General features: G+C 40.3%; 2 protein-coding genes across 3 annotated transcripts in view; one reads left to right on the top strand and one right to left on the bottom strand.

Moving 5' to 3' along the window:
- Positions 1 to 1134, bottom strand: part of Nipped-A (Transcription-associated protein Nipped-A) — a 347371-nt gene extending 346237 nt beyond the window's left edge. Inside the window, exon 1 of the mRNA XM_067157840.2 lies at positions 1014 to 1134. Coding sequence (XP_067013941.2) covers positions 1014 to 1018 — 5 coding nt within the window. The 5' untranslated portion in view covers positions 1019 to 1134. The remainder of the gene's footprint in view (positions 1 to 1013) is intronic.
- Positions 1135 to 1354: 220 nt separating this feature from the next.
- The window catches only part of LOC136885495 (zinc finger protein 184), a 132099-nt gene continuing 112415 nt past the window's right edge, over positions 1355 to 21038 (top strand). The window contains exon 1 of one of the 2 annotated variants that reach the window (XM_067158075.2): positions 1355 to 1488. The gene's annotated coding sequence lies outside the window, so the exon portion shown is untranslated. The remainder of the gene's footprint in view (positions 1489 to 21038) is intronic. The other variant, XM_067158074.2, reaches the window with a different exon arrangement.

The following is a 21038-nucleotide window of genomic DNA, read 5'->3' on the forward strand; positions in this document are numbered from 1 at the left end:
GAAAGGGGAAGTGGGAAGATAGCAGCCGTGGCCTTATTTGCGGGTGTGAAAATGGGAAAAAACGGAAAACCAATTTCAGGGCTGCCGGCAGTGGGGCTCGAACCCACTATTTCCCGAATACTGGTCGCACTTAAACGACTGCAGCTATAGAGCTTGGTCTTTTGTAAATTACAAGTGATGCTAAGGAGTTTCTGGACACAAATGATGATATTAAAGATGAACTAAATAAGAGACATTCATGAAGGTGATATATTTAAAAAGTTTTGAAATGAGCGTTTTCTCCATCCAAAGTGTCTTTTCATGTGTCTCAAAGTCTCTCAAAGTTGAAATGAATGAGTTTATTGTAATTTTTAAAGAAAAAATGTCTTACTCCCCAGAGGTTGTTTACCGGTCAAATACTGTACGTACGCGGATGTGCCCGGCATTAATACACGGCATATGCCGTGCGCACTCGTCAAAAGGTTAATCATACGCGATTACATTCCCCAACCGAACAGGGAATCGAACCCGGGACGCTCTGAACCGAAGGCCTCAATGCTGATCATTCAGCCAAATTGTCAGACCTTCATCACGCCAGTTTAAAGGCATGTAATCCGAACAGCAATACGAATGAGATTCGGACCACGGTTAAAATTATTTTATCTAAATTTAATTACTGTTTCTTCTTGTCAGTGTGAGAATAAAATGCCGCATGCTTTTAGCTTTCGCACAGAAACGGGCACTACCTTATCCTGAAAATCCGAACACACTAGTTATCGATAGATGTTTGACAACTTGAACAGGTATGCTGTATTGCATAACATTTCCCAAAACCTGTCCACCGTCAAAATTGCACCCTCCAAACTAACCTTCAATGTTCACTCACTACGGTCGTAATAAACAGAAACTATCATTTAGTATAGAAACGTGAGTGCAAATGTATGCAGCACCTTTCCAAGAACGCCTGAAGAATACCAAGGCTATCACTTCTAAGTATGCATAAACAAACAACATATTATACTGTACTTCCATACCTCATCAGTCCCCTAGGAACAATAAAATGTTGGAGTAACTATAACCCTACGTATTTTTTTTGTAGATGGTCACATTATAACATTATGCAGCAATCAATCATTCAATCAATCAGTCAGTTCCGATACCGGCAGAGAACATTCTTATGTGACCGTCAAACTTTACAAAATACACAAAATTCTACGCCATGACATGTATACTATACTATCGACATATCCTCTCTTATCGATAGCCCGTCACAACGTGATTCGATCCAAGACCGACTCAAGACCACCGACCAAGACCGACTCCAATCTTGCTCCAATCCTACTCTCGATCCTTCAAACATGGCGAATCGAGTAGCCGGAATTGTTGGAAATGTGGGTTTGTTTTGGTTTGTTGTTATCGTATGTAGTCGGTGTAATTTTATGAAAGTTGACGACAAATGCCGATAAATGAGTCAGTGGACACATAGGATCTGTAATTATACGCAGTAATGTAAGAATATGCTTGTTTTGATCGTGTTTTTACCCATTAAAAACGCGAGTGCACTAGGTGGACCAGGTTTTAGTATAACTGTGGCAATGCCTCTCATTCAACTATTCTTAAGTTCCCAACGGAATAGAACATTAAGATAGAAATGGATTTGGAATATACATCGTGATTATTTTGAAGTCCATGACAAAACTGTAGCGTGCATATATCATTTTGAGGATAAATCTGAGGTTAGAGAAGCCATTTCTCTACTTCCATACCATTCGTGTTCCTCGAATTATATTAATTTAGATAGAATATAATTGATATTGCGATATCCGTCAGTGTCTATGTGCTTCAAAGTGTCGAGTGATTTACATGCAAGTATATTTTACAATAACCTGTGCTTTGCCTGCGGAAATGTTTGGTTGGATCTTGGAGTACGGTATAATAAAACTTATAAGTGTGACAGATGGAGCAACCTGTATACTGTTACACAGAAGAAATAGTGACTTAGAGGGATTAGTTGGGTTTGTAATCTAGGGTTTTCATGCTGTGGTTATCTGTTATCAAGTAGACTGCGCCGAACTGAAGCTCGTGCATGTGGTTAAATATCGATGTTTAGTCAATAGAGCTTTTGCACTCATGTTATTTAATGGGCAAAAACCTACTATATCTTTAGTATCTGAACTTTTAATTACTAAGTTTCACTGTGTGAAGTGCTGTTATGCCTTATGTTAACATTACCAGGGCCGTTCATTGGATTAACATAATCATTTCGGGAGTACTTGGGCTGAGTGACTCAGACGGCTAAGGCGCTAGCCTTCTGATCCCAAGTTGGCAGATTCGACCATGGCTCAGTCCGGTGGAATTTGAAGGTGCTCAAATACGTCAGCCTCGTGTCGGTAGATTTACTGGGACGTGAAAGAACTACTGCAGGACTAAATTCCGGCACTTCGATGTCTCCGAAAACCGTAAACAATGTAGTTAGTGGGACGTAGAGCCAATAACATTATTTTTTCGGCTGTACTGCCCATTCATTGGGTGGTGAATTTAAGAAATTGTTCACCACTTCTAAACTAAGGCAACAAATTGTTTCATAGTTCTCATGAGAGGGAATAAATTGAGGAATTTTGCATCTTAATTTTATTTTGAAACATTCAAAATTATCTTAGAAATATCATTGTAACAGTTTTATCATGTATTTTCATCTATCCATCGCAGTGAAATCTAAGACAAAACGTTATTTGACGAATTGAAATTTCTAAATAATTAGCTTGTTGGTCTCTTTTCTAGTACAATATGTGTGATTCTAATTGATTATATGTGGTGCGTACTTGTTGGTGAAGCGTTTTCATACGTGTAAAAGTGATTTTCCCTATGATGTTACATTTATCATATTAAATTACCGCCGTTTATATAATATGTAGGTGATATTTTCGCGTTAGCCAATACCAGCGATCCGGCTACTTCGGCCGCCATGTTTCTTTTATATTACGGTCTGAGGATTGGAGTAGGTCTTGCACCGACTCCAATCAAATCAAGACCAACAGCAACAAATACAGTAGAGACAATACGCTCAGCGAGAGATCGAGGGACAGCGGGTAGACCTGAGAACTACTGATGTTGTCATAAGAGCACGTGTATTTGTGTGTGACGTTTTTGGTGTTATTTTTGCGTTTTCAGTGAGTTGACATAATTAAATAGTAGCGTGTGTCATTCCTTGATATCTCCTCTCAACATGAGGAGAAAGGTATGTGCTGTGTTTGGCTGCAGTAACTATGAAGAATGCGCGGTTTTTCTTCCGGTTCCCTCGTGACAAGAAAATGTAAGTAATATTGTGTTTGCATAATTATATATTCTTCCAGTGACATACAGACTTTTATAGTACTTCATAATCTTCTGATCTGCTCGACCCATATTTTAACTGGCTTAAAATATAATACGCATATTTTATTGTATAGTGCAGCAGTTAACCTTCAATACCGATGTGTTGTTGTAGGTGTGATCTTTGGGTATTGAAATGTCACAGAAGTGATTTGGATAAGGTGTACAAGAAAGAAGGGACGTTACGCTTATATAAGAATTATAAGATCTGTTCAGATAATTTCTAGGCCAGCGACTTTAAAAATCCTGGACTATACAGCCAAGGGTATGTTACATTTTTACTCTAATTGTACGTAAATATTACTCAAAGCATCACTATCGACAACATTTTTATACTTTTCTTTCTTTTATCCCTCTTCTCAGAGTAAAGCCGGGATTTTATAGATTTTCTTTCTGTTAGTAGGCTTCATGTTAAGAGGAAAATTGTTCAGCTTTTAAATGTTAATTCATTGCATCATATGTGTAAGGAATGTGCCGATATTTTTATTGACAAGTGTCTTAATGTGATAATACAATGTTTTTAAATGATAAAAAAGACAAATCTAACCGTAAAAGTTCAGGCAGGAATGCTAAAGCAAATAAAGTAATGCATAAATGAAAGATCAACCCATTTCACAGCAGTCCATTTCACATCTTGTTTATATGTCTAAGTTCAGTCTTTAAATAATAACCCTTTAAATAATTCTTCATTTATGCATCCAGAATTGCTTTTGCATCTTCGAAGTTAATATCTCAATAATACTCTCTTTCTAGACGTAATTTATTTATCCATTTTTATATATCCATTTCCATTGATATTTGAATTTAGCGCGACGTTTCAGGTCAAGTCACTAGGAGCGCCACCATTGAATTGCCTCCCATGTATAACAAGGCTAAATCCATAAGTGTCGCGTATTGTCTCTACTGTATTTGCTCCAATCCTCAGACTTTAATGCTACTCTCGATCGTTCAAAGATCTCGAATCGAGTAGCCTGATATGTTGGATATGTGGTTTGGTTTGTTGTTCTCGTATGTAGTCTGTGTAATTTGAAAGTTGCCGATTAATGTTAGTTTCTTAGTAGAATATAAGTGTGCGAGTGTATTTATATGAGTCAGTGGAAACTTAAGATCTGTATTTGTACGCAGTAATGTGAGAATGTGTTTGTTTTGATTGTGTTGTGAACCACAATGACAAGGCCTCCCATACAACTATTCTAGGTTTCTATTCTAAGTTTAATGAAATTACTTTAAAGGCCGATCTCCACTGATTAACATATAAGACCAAGATGTTAAATTTAACATGTTACAATTGACATGTATATTGTGATTGTGTCTTCCAATTGACTTTGCATGTTAACTCAGATTGTTGAGATTAATACTTTTAACATGTTGGCGTGTTTTCCGCTCCAAGTGGAAAACATGTCTAGTCAATTCGTTGTTCGTGAGATGTTGGCACAGCTACGGCAACGTCCTTGCCGTTTCCATGTCAACAGATAGCCAGACGACGCAAACGACGTGCTTCTCGTGAAGTAGGATTATAGTTACAACACTCCGCAAAACTCATTCTCTTTGTTATAAGCTACAAATACAGTACCGGTACCGGTACGCGCACGTGTGTCGTTCTCTATGCACTATACTAAAATGTATAGTCAGAAATGGAGTGGAGCAAGATTACTTTGGACTTAATTAATGATATAATATGGGGATGTCTCATGAAAGGAATACAGAGATAAAGCGAAGAAAGCCGACAGTTTCCAGGAACCCTAAATTAACTATAACTGTTCCCGCGAGTGCAATGAAAAAAAAAACATAGCGTTCCTCCGCTCCCAGTACAGTCGAGTATAGCAAAAAAAATCATAAGTCGGGTGCGGGAGCGGACGAAGTTTATACTTCAAACTGGTTTGCTTTTGAAGCAATGAGAAGGATGAGGGGAGGAAATGTGTCTAATAAAACTGCATTTCTAAGTCATTACAAGAAGCAACAGTTGCAATAACCATAGAGTTAGTAAATTATACACTAGAGGTAGCATTGGCGCCACCGTCTACGAGAGAATCGCTGTAGCCAGCGGAGCATGTTGAAATCGCAGCTGTTTGGCAAAAGGCTCACTCCGCTATACTCACCAATGTAAATAAGGGACTTTTGAAACTGTGTGGATATAGATATGGTTTAAATTTCTTACATGTAAACATTCTCAGATATTACAGTATACTTGCGATGCTTCTCTCCAGTAAAAAAGAAAGCCCTAAAAGCAGAAATATAAGAGAAGTGCGTGATAAAAGAGGACGGTGTTCAGGTGCAGTTAAGTACCACAAAATCAATATACTGTTCATATTAAGTCTTCTAACAACATAGGTTTAGAAGGAGGGCACGTATATTTCGCTATCTTTCGTGTAAATGACCAGTACTTTGGTACAGTTCTGCCCAACGACCGAAAATGTCCTCTCTCATACGAAGCGGATGAGCGAGTTTTTAGGCTTAAAAGCGCTGGGGAGATTTTGGGATAAAGTAGACAAAATATTTGTTATCGCTGGTTTAGATGCTGGCTTTCCAAACCCAAGTTGGCATGTTCGAGCCTGGCTCAGCCCGATGATACTTGAAGATGCTCAAATGTGTCAGCCTCTTGTAGATAGATTTACCGGCACATGAAAGAACTCCCGTGGGGAAAAAAATCTGACACCTCAGCGTCTCCGAAAACCGTGTAAGTAAGTAGTGGGACGTAAAGCTATTATTATTATTATTATTATTATTATTATTATTATTATTATTATTATTATGGTTCGTTTTGGCCTACTAGGGAACACGGGGCTCGTCTTAACTCTTAGTAAAGGTCTTCTGCTTTTTCTTGGCCCAGTATGCTTTCATTTTCTGATTATTATTATTATTATTATTATTATTATTATTATTATTATTATTATTATTATTATTATTATTATTATTATTATTATTATTATCATCGATGTTTTCTAAACGCGATTACAAGTGGAAATATGACACTCAGTTGTGGTTTCAGCCTATTATGGAGTTTCTATTTAGCTTTTACTGAAATGTATTAATTGCTTTAAGATTTTAACTTATAACGTGATTTCCGTTAATGGAAAGGGAGAGTGGTAAATTATATGATTGAAAAGTACTGAAAAGGTACTTATAATAACTTTTACAATTTGTTTTACATCGCACCGACACGGATAGGCCTTATGGCGACGATGGGATAGGAAAAGACTAGGAGTGGGAAGGAAGCGCCCGTGCGCTTAATTAAGGTACATCCCCGGCATTTACCTGGTGTGAAAATGGGAAACCACGGAAACCCATCTTCGGAGCTGCCGACAGTGGGGTTTGAACCCACTATTTCCCGAAAGCAAGCTTACAGTTGCGTGGCCCTAACCGCACGGAAATCTCGCCTGGTCAATTATTTATTATGCTTATATCCCTGTACGACATTTCCGGGAATAATATTGACGAAAGTAAAGGACTCAGATATTCACACGGTGCAGGACATCTAGTCTCTAAATTTTAAAATCGGGTAAGGTATAAATGGGATTGCTACACGTACTGTGCGAAGGGAAAGCAACAAACTGTATATAGAGAAAATATATTCAATAGCTTTTAATGCTATAAATACACACAGAAAGTGAAAAACGAAGCACAATTCCAAGCTACCATGCACATCTTTTCTTCTTTGTACCAATTTGCTTTATGTCGCACCGAAACACATAGATCTTACGGCGACTATGGGACAGGAAAGGGCTAGGAGTGGGAAGGAAACGACTGTGGCCTTAATTAGGTTCCAACCCCAGCATTTTCCTCGTGTAAAAATTGGAAACCATCTTCAGGGTTCCCGACAGTGGGGTTCAAACCCACTATCTCCTGAATGCAAGCTGACAGCTATGTGACCTGAAGCCTACAGCCACTCGCTCGGTATCATGCACATGATTTTCCTCGATATTCGCTTTCAGTGAATTCGCTTTCAGGAAAATGTCATCCCTTATATTTCTTAATACATTAATTTCAGTCTTCAAGGAAAGATCCAAAGAATCTCATTCACGCCGACAGGGGAATCAGTCGCGAAGTCAGCCCAAGTAGGCCAATTCATGACAATAATTTTATACGCACGGAAATTAATTTCAAGGAAACGTACCTGTGAAATGATACGCCACTGCCCTTTATGAACCTCTCTATGCAGCCATAAGCTGCACAGGAGACTAGCATTTTCCTTCAGAGAAGTATATACTTGAATTTAGCGGGAAGCTTCAGTATTAACAGTGCCAAACAATCCACCTTTTGCCAAACAGCGCGCTCGTTCAACTTCGCACGCGACTGCAGCGCCAATGCTACCTCTAGTGTATTATTTACTAACTCTATGGCAATGACTAAGGGCCAAATCCTCTTCATCTGAGTCCATTGTCCTTATTTGAAAATACTAAACACCACATAAATGTATTACAACAAATTGTTATGATGAACTACTTAGGGCCTATATATAAGCAAAGAAAGTCAAGTTTAACATGTTTATTAAGTGTGGACACAATGTTAAATGAAGCAGTATTCTACATTTAACATTGAACATGTTGATGGTGTCATCAGTTAACATTTAACACTTTTAACATTTAATATCAGTAGAGATCGGCCTTAAGAGAGAAATGGATAAGGAATATACATCGTGAATATTTTGAACTGTAGTGTGCTTACATCATTTTGAGAATAAGTCTGAGGTTAGGGAAGACTTTTCACTAATTCCAAACGGTGAATCTATTCGCGTTCCACAAAAATATTAATTTAGGTAGATTATAATTGATATTGTGATATTCCGTCAGTGTCTATGTGCTTCAAAATGTCGAGTGATTCAGATGCAAGTGTATTTTACAATAATTTGTGCTTGCCTGCGGAAAAGTTCAGCTGGATCTTGGAGTATAAGAAAACATTTAAGTGTGACAGATAGAGCAATCTGTACACTGAGAAGAAATAGTGACTTGGAGGGGATTAGCTGGGCTTGTAACACAGGGTTTTAAACTACCAACACCTTCCGATTCATGCTGTGGTTATCTGTTATCTTGGGCTGATGGCCTCGTCCATGTGGTTAAGTATCAATGTTTAGAGTCAATAGAGATTTTGCACTCATGTTATTTCATGGGTAAAAACCTACTACTCTTTAGTTTCTGAGCGTTTCATTAGGCCTATTAAGGTTACCATCATTGTGTGAAGTGCTGCTATGCCATATGTCAACATTACGTTATACCAGGGCCGTTCATCAGTAGCGTAGCCAGGATTTCAGTTTGGGGGGGAAGGCATTCATACAGAATTTTATTTTGATAGGTGTCCAAACTTCCATAGTTTAGGTGGTGTAAAATACCGAAAAAGGAAATGAGTGTCTTTGGATCCAAGTAAGAGTGGTGGGTTCGTGCGGATTCCGGAAGCTAATATTCTTCTTCTTCTTCTTCCCCGCTTTTCCCACATCTGTAGGATCAAGGGTGCGAACTGTGTCGCATATGTGGATTTGGTCCCGTTTTACGGCCGGATGTCCTTCCCGACGCTAACCCTATATAGAGGGATGTAATCAGTGTTGTATGTTTCTTTGTTTGTCGGTAGTATAGTATGTTGTCTGAATATGTTGGGACAAAAACCCATTCCCCAGCCAGAAGAATTAATCAGACGCGATTAAAATCCCCGACCCAGCAGGGAATCGAACCCGGGACCGTCTGAACCGATGGCCTAAACACTGATCATTCAGCCAATGAGTCGGACTCCGGAAGCTAATATTAATCTACATTATGTATAAAATGCTCAATAAAAGGACATTCGTTAAAACTCCTGGGTGTCTGGACTCCTTGGACGACAACTCTCCCGTTTCCCGGCTACCTCTGTTACTCCCATCCCAACATAACCGCAGCAGTTCATATACACTGACTGACGGAGCAAATGCAACACCAAGAAGGAGTGGTCAGAACTTTATGCCAATTGCAAGGTAGACTGACGTCACTGAGGTATGCTCATGATGTGAAATGCGCCGCTGTGCTGCGCACGTAGCGAACGATAAATGGGACACGGCGTTGGCGAATGGCCCACTTCGTACCGTGATTTCTCAGCCGACAGTCATTGTAGAACGTGTTGTCGTGTGCCACAGGACACGTGTATAGCTAAGAATGCCAGGACGCCGTCAACGGAGGCATTTCCAGCAGACAGACGACTTTACGAGGGGTATGGTGATCGGGCTGAGAAGGGCAGGTTGGTCGCTTCGTCAAATCGCAGCCGATACCCATAGGGATGTGTCCACGGTGCAGCGCCTGTGGCGAAGATGGTTGGCGCAGGGACATGTGGCACGTGCGAGGGGTCCAGGCGCAGCCCGAGTGCCGTCAGCACGCGAGGATCGGCGCATCCGCCGCCAAGCGGTGGCAGCCCCGCACGCCACGTCAACCGCCATTCTTCAGCATGTGCAAGACACCCTGGCTGTTCCAATATCGACCAGAACAATTTCCCGTCGATTGGTTGAAGGAGGTCTGCACTCCTGGCGTCCGCTCAGAAGACTACCATTGACTCCACAGCATAGACGTGCACGCCTGGCATGGTGCCGGGCTAGAGCGACTTGGATGACGGAATGGCGGAACGTCGTGTTCTCCGATGAGTCACGCTTCTGTTCTGTCAGTGATAGTCACCGCAGACGAGTGTGGCGTCGGCGTGGAGAAAGGTCAAATCCGGCAGTAACTGTGGAGCGCCCTACCGCTAGACAACGCGGCATCATGGTTTGGGGCGCTATTGCGTATGATTCCACGTCACCTCTAGTGCGTATTCAAGGCACGTTAAATGCCCACCGCTACGTGGGCGGTGGCCGGTGCGGCCGGTGGCACTCCCGTACCTTCAGGGGCTGCCCAATGCTCTGTTTCAGCAGGATAATGCCCGCCCACACACTGCTCGCATCTCCCAACGGGCTCTACGAGGTGTACAGATGCTTCCGTGGCCAGCGTACTCTCCGGATCTCTCACCAATCGAACACCTGCGGGATCTCATTGGACGCCGTTTGCAAACTCTGCCCCAGCCTCGTACGGACGACCAACTGTGGCAAATGGTTGACAGAGAATGGAGAACCATCCCTCAGGACACCATCCGCACTTTTATTGACTCTGTACCTCGACGTGTTTCTGCGTGCATCGCCGCTCGCGGTGGTCCTACATCCTACTGAGTCGATGCCGTGCGCATTGTGTAACCTGCATATCGGTTTGAAATAAACATCAAATATTCGTCCGTGCCGTCTCTGTTTTTTCCCCAACTTTCATCCCTTTCGAACCACTCCTTCTTGGTGTTGCATTTGCTCTGTCAGTCAGTGTATTCCGAGTACAAGTGAAATGAATGCAAGAATAAGCAGTTTGAGTAAGGATGCAATATTCCGGTTTAGAATAAATACGGTAATGTTAATATAATAATGGTCATGTGATAAGCAATAAAGAAAAGATATTTATACAAATAATGCGGAAAAGATATACACGCACGCGCGTCGAATACAGGTTTCTCGTCCTTCTTGTCCATGTCTAGATGATGAAGGCAAGAGAATGATGGCCCACCGTGAATCGTTATTTCGACATTATAAACAAACCCTAGATGACACAGACTTCGAATCTAACCGCATCTTAAGAAATCGCACAAAGCAGTTAATCAGAAATTTTAAAAAATGTATATATTTTCGGAATTTAGCTAACAACTTAAATTCTAATCGCGCATGGGACCAACTTAGAGCTCTGGGAATAGAAAAACATCAACAGAGACAGATTCCACTTGACGAACTGAACGATTACTTTAGTAGAATAAATATTCAACCTACCCAAATAAACTGCACCGACTCACCGCCCTCCCATCCAGCCAATCCACCATTCACATTTCACAGTGTCACAGAAAATCAGGATAAAGGCTTTGTAATCGATTAAATCAAAGACTACAGGTGTAGATGATATTCCTATTACTTTTATACATTACATTATGGGTGCTATCTCGCCAATACCGACGCACATACTGAACTACTGTTTACTAAACGGAACTTTCCCTACTGTCTGGAAAACAGCCAATATTATATCGGTACCTAAGAGTTTAGACCCACAATCACCCTCTGACTATCGTCCTATGTCCGTACTCCCTGCGCTTTCTAAAGAATTTGAACGTTTAGTATACGAGGAAGTTCTGGAATACCTAATTAAAAATGATTTTTTGGACCCTTTGCAATCTGGATTTTGAGAAGGTTCACAGAACCGCGACAGCACTTTTGAAGGTTACTGAAGACATTAGAAACATATGGACAAACGACTGCTCACTATACGTATCCTTCTGGACTTCAGTAGCGCCTTTGATACTATAGTAATTACGACTATGATAAAGAAAATGGAACTGCTAAATTTCGATCTGGCTGCGCTTAAGGTTTTTAGTTCTTATTTGAGTAACCGTCAACAGCGTGTAACAGTAAACGACAAGGCCTCTAAATGGAAAATGAAACTGGTGTTGCCCCGCGGGACAGTATTCTACGGTCCGTAATTTTCTGTATTTATATCAATGACATATCATCTGTGACAGGAAATAACACACGTGATCTCTGTGCTGACGATCTTCAAATATATCGACATAGCAAGACAAGATATTAACAGGGACCTCCGACGACTTAGTGTATATGCACAACGAAGCTCTCTTATACTAAACTGCAAAAAAATCAAGACAATTATAATCGGATCACGAAAATTACTGAGCCGCTCAATATCGCAATTCCGCCTATTCTACTGAATGGTAACATTATTCCCTACAGTAAAACGGTTAAAAATCACGGCGTAATGATGAATGAAACAGTTGATTGGTCTGATCACACGAAAGAAATACGTAAAAAGATTTTTGAAGTTGTTCACCCTCTTAAAAGGCAAAGGGATGTATTTCCATTTCCTCAATGGGTGTCTTAGAGCGTTGTGTATATCTTCTAGGAGGTTAGCAACTGCGTGAAGGGTTCCTCTTCCCTTCGTGAATCCGAACTGTGTTTCCGGCATTAAGGCGTCTGTTAGTGAGTAGAGTCTGTTCGTCAGGATTTTGGAGAATATCTTGAAGATGTTGTTCTCAAGTGCAATTCCTCTGTATGCGTTGAGGTCTTCTATGTTGCCTTTGCCCTTGTATAACAAGATGGTGTCCATCTTCCTCCAGTCCTCTGGTATTTTTCCTGATGTGAGGCATTTGTTAAACAACATCGTCCACAGCTGGGCGAGTTGTTCAAGAGTTTCTATGAGGTTTTCGTTGAACACCTCGTCTAGTCCTGTTGCTTTTCCTTTTTTAGATTCTAGGATGGCTTGTCTTACTTCGTCCTCGGTTATAGGTTCAGATCGTGTGGTGTACGTCTCTTCGGTTTCGTATGCTTGTTCCAAGTTGTTCTTGTTGTAGAGTTGAGCGAAGTGCTGTTCCCAAACATTCATCGGAATTCCTGACACTCCTGTTCTGCTTTTCTTCTTGATCGCTATAAAGGGGTCCTTTAGGGCTTCTTCTGCTTGTCTTTGTGCATCTGCTTCCGTGTGATTTGCTATTTTGAGCAGGATTAGCTTCTTGTATTCTTTCATCTTTTGCGCATATGCTTTCAGGTTGTCTGGTGTGTTTGTCTGTTTCGCTCTGCGGAGGAGGTGTAGGACTTCTTTTCTGGTGCAGTAGCAATCTGCGTCAAACCAGGACTGTGCAATTCTTGTTTTCTTCGGCAATTGTGCACTATGTATATACAACAGAATGGAGTCCATTGCAGATTGGAGTAGTCCTTCTATTAGGCTTGGACATTTTCTAGGAGTTCCTTTCTCTTTTCTAATGCGTCATTGTTCAGTTTCCTTGATATCTTCTGTGTATGGGAGTTTTTCGGCAATGCGTACTCTCCTGATATAGCAAATATGGTGCAGACTGGTAGGTGTTTTTTCAATGGGGCGACTGTTGAGCGTTCCAGCACTTCTTGTGATTTTATTTTAATATGTTTTCCTCTGAAGAATACCAGGTCTATTGTACTGGATCCGTTAGGCGCAAGGTATGTCTTTTCTTCCTTTTTATTGACCAGTGTGAACCCTTCTTCCTGTAGTAATTCCAAAGCCAAAGCTGTTTTTTTGGTCAGGCTTGTCCAGTCTACAGTTTAGGTCTCCTCCCAGAATCACATTTTCTTCTTCCCTTGTCATTGAGATTGCATTAATTATCTGTTCTACTGTATTGTTGACTGTTTGTGCTGCGCTTGTGTAGAGTCCTATGATAATCTGTCAGCTTTTATGATGACTGTTTTTTCTTCTGTGTGTTTTGCTTTGAGTTTTCCTATGGTGTTATACCGTACATAACAGTTACGCCTCCTTCTGGTCTACCGCGTTCTTTTGTTTTTGCTAGTGCATGTGTACTGTAGAAGAGGGGTTCGTCGATGGGCTCTGAGAGGAAAGTTTCAGTGGCTATTACTGCATCGAAATTGTTCCAAAAGTAGGTAGGGGTTGCTGCTTTTAGACTCTTTAGGCCTTCTACGTTCCATAGGAGTAGTTTTAGTGTATTTTTGTTTTGTTGGTTCGTTTGGGTTGAGGTCTTTCTAGTCAAGTCTCGCTCCTGTGGACCGATGAAAACGAAAACATCTGACCGTAACTCCTCTTGGCCAGAAGTTTGCGTCGGTCGCTTTTTCTAGATCTTCTATTGGTATTCCTATGCGAAAGGCCTTTAGATGGCCGGCTGTTGACAGCTCCACGCACTCTTTCATTTTGTTAACGCCTTGTTTTTGTAAATGCCATTGTATTCAGTGGCGGCTCGTGAAAAAATCGTCCTACGTGCTACAAAAACAAGCTAAATACGCTGTTTTAAATCTGCATATTGCCATGATGAACAACGCGTACTTCAAACTTGGTAATAATAATAATAATAATAATAATAATAATAATAATAATAATAATAATAATAATAATAATAATAATAATAATAATAATAATAATAATAATAATAATAATAATAATAATAATACAGCAACTTTTCTCACAATTTATAACTCAGTACAAACAAAAACAACATTAATTTGGAAGCAGATGAATACTTCGACATCTGTCTACGAGATAAATAATTCATTCGAGAAATATTGTTTTTACTAACCTAATGGCGCAACTTACATCAGTGCAAATAGAATCGGGGGAATATAGATCCTCACTAAGAACACTAATTTAATTTCACTTTATATATACTGCAGTGGATAAATAATTTGATAAATCTCCGTATAAACTTGAGCACTAATACAATGACAGAAAAAACACGCACCAGTAATATAACCGCGAGATTAAAAACCGCACAAAGCAACTGAAAGAGCTGCCAACTGATTCATTGTGACCTTCCCTATTACCAGAGTAAATGTCCGGCTAAATGGCTAAATGGTTAGCGCGCTGGCCTTTGGTCACAGGAATCCCGGGTTCGATTCCCGGCAGGGTCTGGAATTTTAACCATCATTGGGTGTATGTGTTGTCATCATCATCATTTCATCCTCATCACGACTCGCAGGTCGCCTACGGGCGTCAAATCAAAAGACCTGCATCTGGCGAGTCGAACATGTCCTTGGATACTTCCGGCACTAAAAGCCATACGCTATTTATTTTCACCAGAGTAAATTACATTGTAATGCGGGATAACATTTAGGGTCAGTCAAAGATTCTTTGACTCACCTACGAGTTCCTTATTTTTGACACAAAAGGAAGATTGATATTTTAATAAGCATGTGTGAGATAGATTACCTCCACTTATGCTTACTTTCGAGCCCAGACGATGCTACTCTCTAGTGGCAGACTCGCTTACCACGTTCAACATCAAGGTAGCAGGAGACATCGAGTACTTCTACCCCCTTGCGGGAGGGGAAGTAACTATAGACGGGATCAGTGAAAGTTGATCCCGGTTTATGGTATACTCCGCCGGCTAGGGGGGAGTGTTGCAAGCTTGGCTGCGCCTGCGTGTTGCTTCCTTCAGGCTACAGGCAAGGGCTCACTTCGCATGAGCACGAGCTTTGTTCCCCGGGACAACGGCGCTAAGTGTTCGACAGATCTCGTCCTGATTTTCACAAAACACAAATTCATATCGTACTCAAAACAACGAAAAGGCACCAGGATAATTGTACTGTACATAAATAACATTCCTTACAGTTCCAAGCTACGTGCTGGAGCCCGGTAGCACGTACTGACCGGCCGCCACTGATTGTATTCATATGTTTGTTCCATACCAGTATAGGCTGTTCTTGGCCTAAAAGTTCTTTGACGGTGAATATACACTGTCTCCACTATTTGAATCAGAGTCCACAATTTTATGCCAAAATATCAAAATACCACTCATTTTAGTTTCACTAATAATATGGATTACGAGTCAAAATACACTAATGGAAATAATCCCAATAATATGATTAACTTTTATTAGTCGTGTTGTCTATGAAACACTTTACTAATATTATTAGTACCGAGCTCGATAGCTGCAGTCGCTTAATTGCGGCCAGTATCCAGTATTCGGGAGATCGTGGGTTCGAACCCCACTGTCGGCAGCCTTGAAGATGGTTTTCCGTGGTTTCCCATTTTCACACCAGGCAAATGCTGGGGCTGTACCTTAATTAAGGCCACGGTCGCTTCCTTCCCACTCCTAGCCATTCCCTGTCCCATCGTCGCCATAAGACCTATCTGTGTCGGTGCGACGTAAAGCAAATAACAAAAAAATATATATATATATTATTAGCTAATAACTTTATGAAACTTAATTTAATATTATTAGTTAATATTACTGGTTTTTATTAATAATATTAGTGAAGTATGTTTTATGAAATAGGGCCCAGTTAAGAAGTGAAAAACCAGGCCATCACGCACTGCTGTGAACACTGATGATTTTAATAAATGTGTAATTTGTCGTGCTATTCATGACTTTTATGTGGATGAAAAATGTGTTCCTAGCTTTCCAAAACTATTGCCTGTGATACAAGGCAAAATAACTTTTCCTTGATCACACACATACAACTCGGTTTCCGTTGGAAAAAAATCTCTAAATCGGGGGAAGATTTTAACTGAAAGGCCTCACATCGTAATGTTGCGTTACAAATAAAACAACTCGGGCAAAGTGGGCAACAGATAATTTACCTTGACCAAACTTAGATACTAATTTAACTTTTGGAAAGTGCTGGCAAAGTGAGGAAGTACAAGCTAACGTGAATTCAGGAAATAGGTTAATAGTACTTCACGCAGGGGGTATAAACGGATTCCTAGAAAATGCTTTCCTCATCTATACAGCCAGTATGGCAGAAGAACAGAGTGAATTTCATGAAGTGGGTCACCGAGAAGCTTGCACCTAATCTACCACCTTCGTCTGTGGTTGTGTTAGATAATGCACCCTATCACTGCATACATATAGAAAAACCACCCACATAGTAGTCTGTGAAATCAGATATGATATGGTGATTATGCAACAAAGGAGTTACTTGTGACGAGTCCACGAGGGAAGAGGCACTTTATAAATTAGTAGATGTGGTTAAACGAAAAGAGAAATTAAAATGAAAATCCACAACCTGTTTCCAGTAATTCAATCGGGTCAGGAATGGAATGAATGAAGCCCCAATGTAGCGGCGGAGATGGGAATTGTGTTGGCTGCCGAAGCCTGTCACACTCCTCTGGGGCAATGATTAATGAATGACAGATGGAATGAAATGATATTGGAAAGTGTTGCTGGAATGAAAGATGAGAGGGAAAACCAGGTACTCGGAGAAAAACCTGTCCCGCCTCTGTTTTGTCCAGCAAAAATCTTGCATGGAGTGACCGAGATTTGAACCACGGAACCCAGCGGTGAGAGGCCGGTGCGCCGTCACCTGAGCCACAGAGGCTCCTAAACAAAAAGAGAAATTGTTTAAAACTGACTCTTATTTCCAATCTTTGGTACATACTGTGGTCCGTCTACCCACTTAAATGTGTGACCCAAATGCTATCGAACTAGCTTGGAATAAAGTGAAGCGTGTGGTGCGCGAAGGCAATATGACTGGGGATTTATCATTTAAAAAACTAAGAAATATTACTCTTAAAGCGATAACATCTGTAACCAAGAGTAATGTAGTTGTGTTCAGATTCTAGAGGACGAATACCATGAGGAGGACAGTATTTGTATGAATTTCATTTTGGTCTTTATTGATGACTTATCACTATCAACAAGGAAGAGAAGACACCGTACTGTATATATTATATTATTATTACATTGCTGATGTCATTGATAGTATAGTAATACATCTGGAGGTTGATAGTGATTCCTCCAGTGGATCTGGAAAGTTGAGTTTCGAAAGTGAGGCAGAAGAACAGGTTTCTCCAATAGCAACACTGCTACTCTAAGGTGAGTACATGTTTTTGCATTCACTCCACTCCACATTCCTGTCAGGTCCTCAGAGCTGGCGTGGAGACAATATATCAGCAATAAGTAGTCATGATATAAGCTTCTGCCATGTCAAGAAAACAATGTGAAATTCTTTATGTTTCGCAGAGAACTTTGCTTTGCATCTTTAGAAGGAGACATCCACTGTTCACGAGAGTGACCTCCAATAATGAAGGTTTGAATTTAAGAATGCTTTACCATGGGTCTGTATTAAGTGGTACGCTCAGTCGTCACCAGATGGCTCACTGAACGCTAGCACATGTGCTAACATTCCCAGTGGGAGGTGACAACACCATCGAAGCTCCAATTAAGATGTTTCTGTTAACCCCTTCTGTGGCAGGTTCTGGCAGATCTGTGCCAGAAAGGTGAGGTTTCTCGGAGGAAATTATTTACTTTTAGGAAGCAAGGAATGAATAACAATTATTAAGGGAACATATTCATATATTATTCAAGGTTAATAAAAACTTACTTTACACTCTATTTACAGTAGGCCTGTGACATGGTTTCATAAAACATTGATGTTTTGAGAATACTGTCCTGTGACCAATACAATTTTATTTCACGCTTGGTATTATTCCCACCAACAATACTAATGCAATAAACTGCCGAATTTCATAAGAGTTTGTTTCTTTCCAAAACTGTGCCCTTGTATGTGGAGATTTATTTACAAGTTTTTCAATGCACTTTTAGCATATGAATTTGTTTTGGTCACTATCAAATTCACCCATTAGAAACAGTTCAAAACAGTCAATCGCACTCACCTTTGGTAATAATCCAACCCTAACACCAGGATTTCCCATAAATGGAATTATATTAGATCATACACTTACACTTTTTCAACAGGAATGTACGTTCAACATCTCCTACCATCACCTTAGCTTCTGACATAACATCATCTTCACTTTCACTAGAAATACTAAGAAGGTCATCATCCGAAGAATCAACAGAATCACTATCACTATTATCAGAAATACTAATGTCACTTTGATGTATTTCCTTATTTTGTATTCAAAGATTTTTTCCGTATTGTGTTCGCCATTTCTGTTTACCTCATCAGCTGGCCAGAAATTATATATGTAAAGTAGAGAAGATAAGGCATATTTTAGGCCAGAGACTTCATGAATACAGTTGAAAACCCTCCCGCCATCTGTTGAGAATGCTGGAAACATTTTCCAAAGAGCTTACAGTACCCAACAAATTATTGGGCGATTGTGAAACGAACACTGCAGTTAAACGAGAATTTCTCAGGCAGTGATGTTATATGTGCATTGCAGATTAACAGCAAGGTCATCAAATGAATCAGGGACAAATGTGGTAGAAGAAATAAAAATAAAATAAAGCGTAACAGAAAACTTGCAGGTCAGAAGAATATAATAGAGCTGAAGAAAGGAAAGAAAGTGTGTAGGAAAAACAAGAGGATAACAAGTGTAAGTTGCTCTGGGGAGGGAGAGGCATAACAGGTATACAACCTATGTCCGAAAAGTTCCAGGACTGAGGTCATAATTTTTTTTTTGCTAGTGGCTTTATGTTGCACCGACACAGATAGGTCTTATGGCGACGATGGGATAGGAAAGACCTAGGAGTTGGAAGGAAGTGGCCTTAATGTACAGCCTCAGCATTTGCCTGGCGTGAAAAATGGGAAACCGTGGAGAAGCATCTTCAGGGCTGCCGACAGTGGGATTCGAACCCACTATCTCCCATATGCAAGCTCACAGCCGTGTGCCCCTGATCGCATGGTCAACTCGCCCGGTGAGGTTGCAAAAAAAGAGAAAAGTTGCACTTGCCAAGTAATGATCTTAGCTCCTGTCGAAGTAGTCCCTTTGGCAATCTATGCACAATTGCCAGAGTTTCTGGAGGTCTTGGAAGCAAGCAGGCAAATTGTCAACTGCGATGCTTAAGCTCACAAGTCACACCCGGTTGGATGTCTGCGATATCTTGATGAAGCTTTCCTTTCATTCGCAATTTCACAGGTGGGAACAAGAAAAAATCGCAAGACGAGAGGTCAGGCAAATAGGGTGGATGTGGGACAACAGTGACAGAATGTCTAACAAGATACCTAGTAACAGATAAAGCAGTGTGAGGTTTTGCATTGTCATGCAGTAAGAACTAGTCATGTGACTACCACAAATCAGGGTGGCAACGTCGAATTGCTTGTTGCAAACGTTACAAGACTTTGATGTAAAGAGTTTGGTTCACTGTTTCATGTGGTGGAAAGTACTCATGGTGAACTAACCCTTTACTGTCAAAGAATGCGATCAAAATTGTCTTTGTTCTTGAAGGCTGAGATTTGGCTTTTTTCGAGGTTGGTGATCCAGGACTCCACCATTCTGTACTTTGATGCTTCATGTAGGGGTCATACCAGTAACACCAACTTTCATGCCCATGTCGATAAAACTATACGACATTCTTGTAATATAATGAATTCTTGCTGTACTGTGAGGAATATCGACATTTAACTTCTGTATTAGATATATTGGACCTCAAGCAAGACAGATACCCTCTGCACCAATGTTCAACTTTTAATTCTCCACCTGAAGACGCACTCGGAATTCTAGAACTCAATAGAAACATTTGGACTTTGCATTCAACCGGCATATTACGTTTTTAAAGTGCAATTTTCGAGTATTCACCAACAAGGGCATATTTTATTCATTATTGTAATAATTGTATGATAACTATTTTTACAGTCTAATTGTATTTGACGTAAATCTTAAAATTTTATTTGTCATTGATAAGCACAACTTTATTTCATCTATAACAGTTCATCAATCCACCATTTTATATGTACATCATCGCATCACATACACAGTTCATTCTTTTAAATCTCATTTTCACAATGTAATTCTGTCTTAGGACTTCGGCATATCCATAAGTATCTTAGGCTGATGATGACCCATAAAGGGTCGAAACTAGTACCTTGTTAATATATTGTAATGTATTTATAAACATTGCAATTACTGTATAGTATTGAGTAGCTGGAATAAACTTTGTATTTTATTTTATATGTAATCTTAATTCAATACGGAACCAATAATGAAGTTTATAACCTTGAACACATACCAGGTAACATAAAACCAAAATTTGTTCCTTTGTTCGCATTGCTACCTCAGAAATACAACACTTGTCTCGGAACTTTACTGACAAAGGGTGTATGACACTTAACACATAGCCTGGAATGAACTATCTGGTGACAAGGGCGCCCATACCCGGGGGCAAGGAAGGCCGCGGCACCCCTCTAGCTCTCAGGGAAGGGCAAAAATCTAGTGTAGTCACGTGTTTTCCTTTCAAGAAAATGACTTAAAAGTCAAGCGGTAGTACCGTCCCCCACCAACAGGCAGGGG

This window comes from Anabrus simplex, chromosome 14 (assembly GCF_040414725.1).
Source record: "Anabrus simplex isolate iqAnaSimp1 chromosome 14, ASM4041472v1, whole genome shotgun sequence".
Lineage (NCBI taxonomy): Eukaryota > Metazoa > Arthropoda > Insecta > Orthoptera > Tettigoniidae > Anabrus > Anabrus simplex.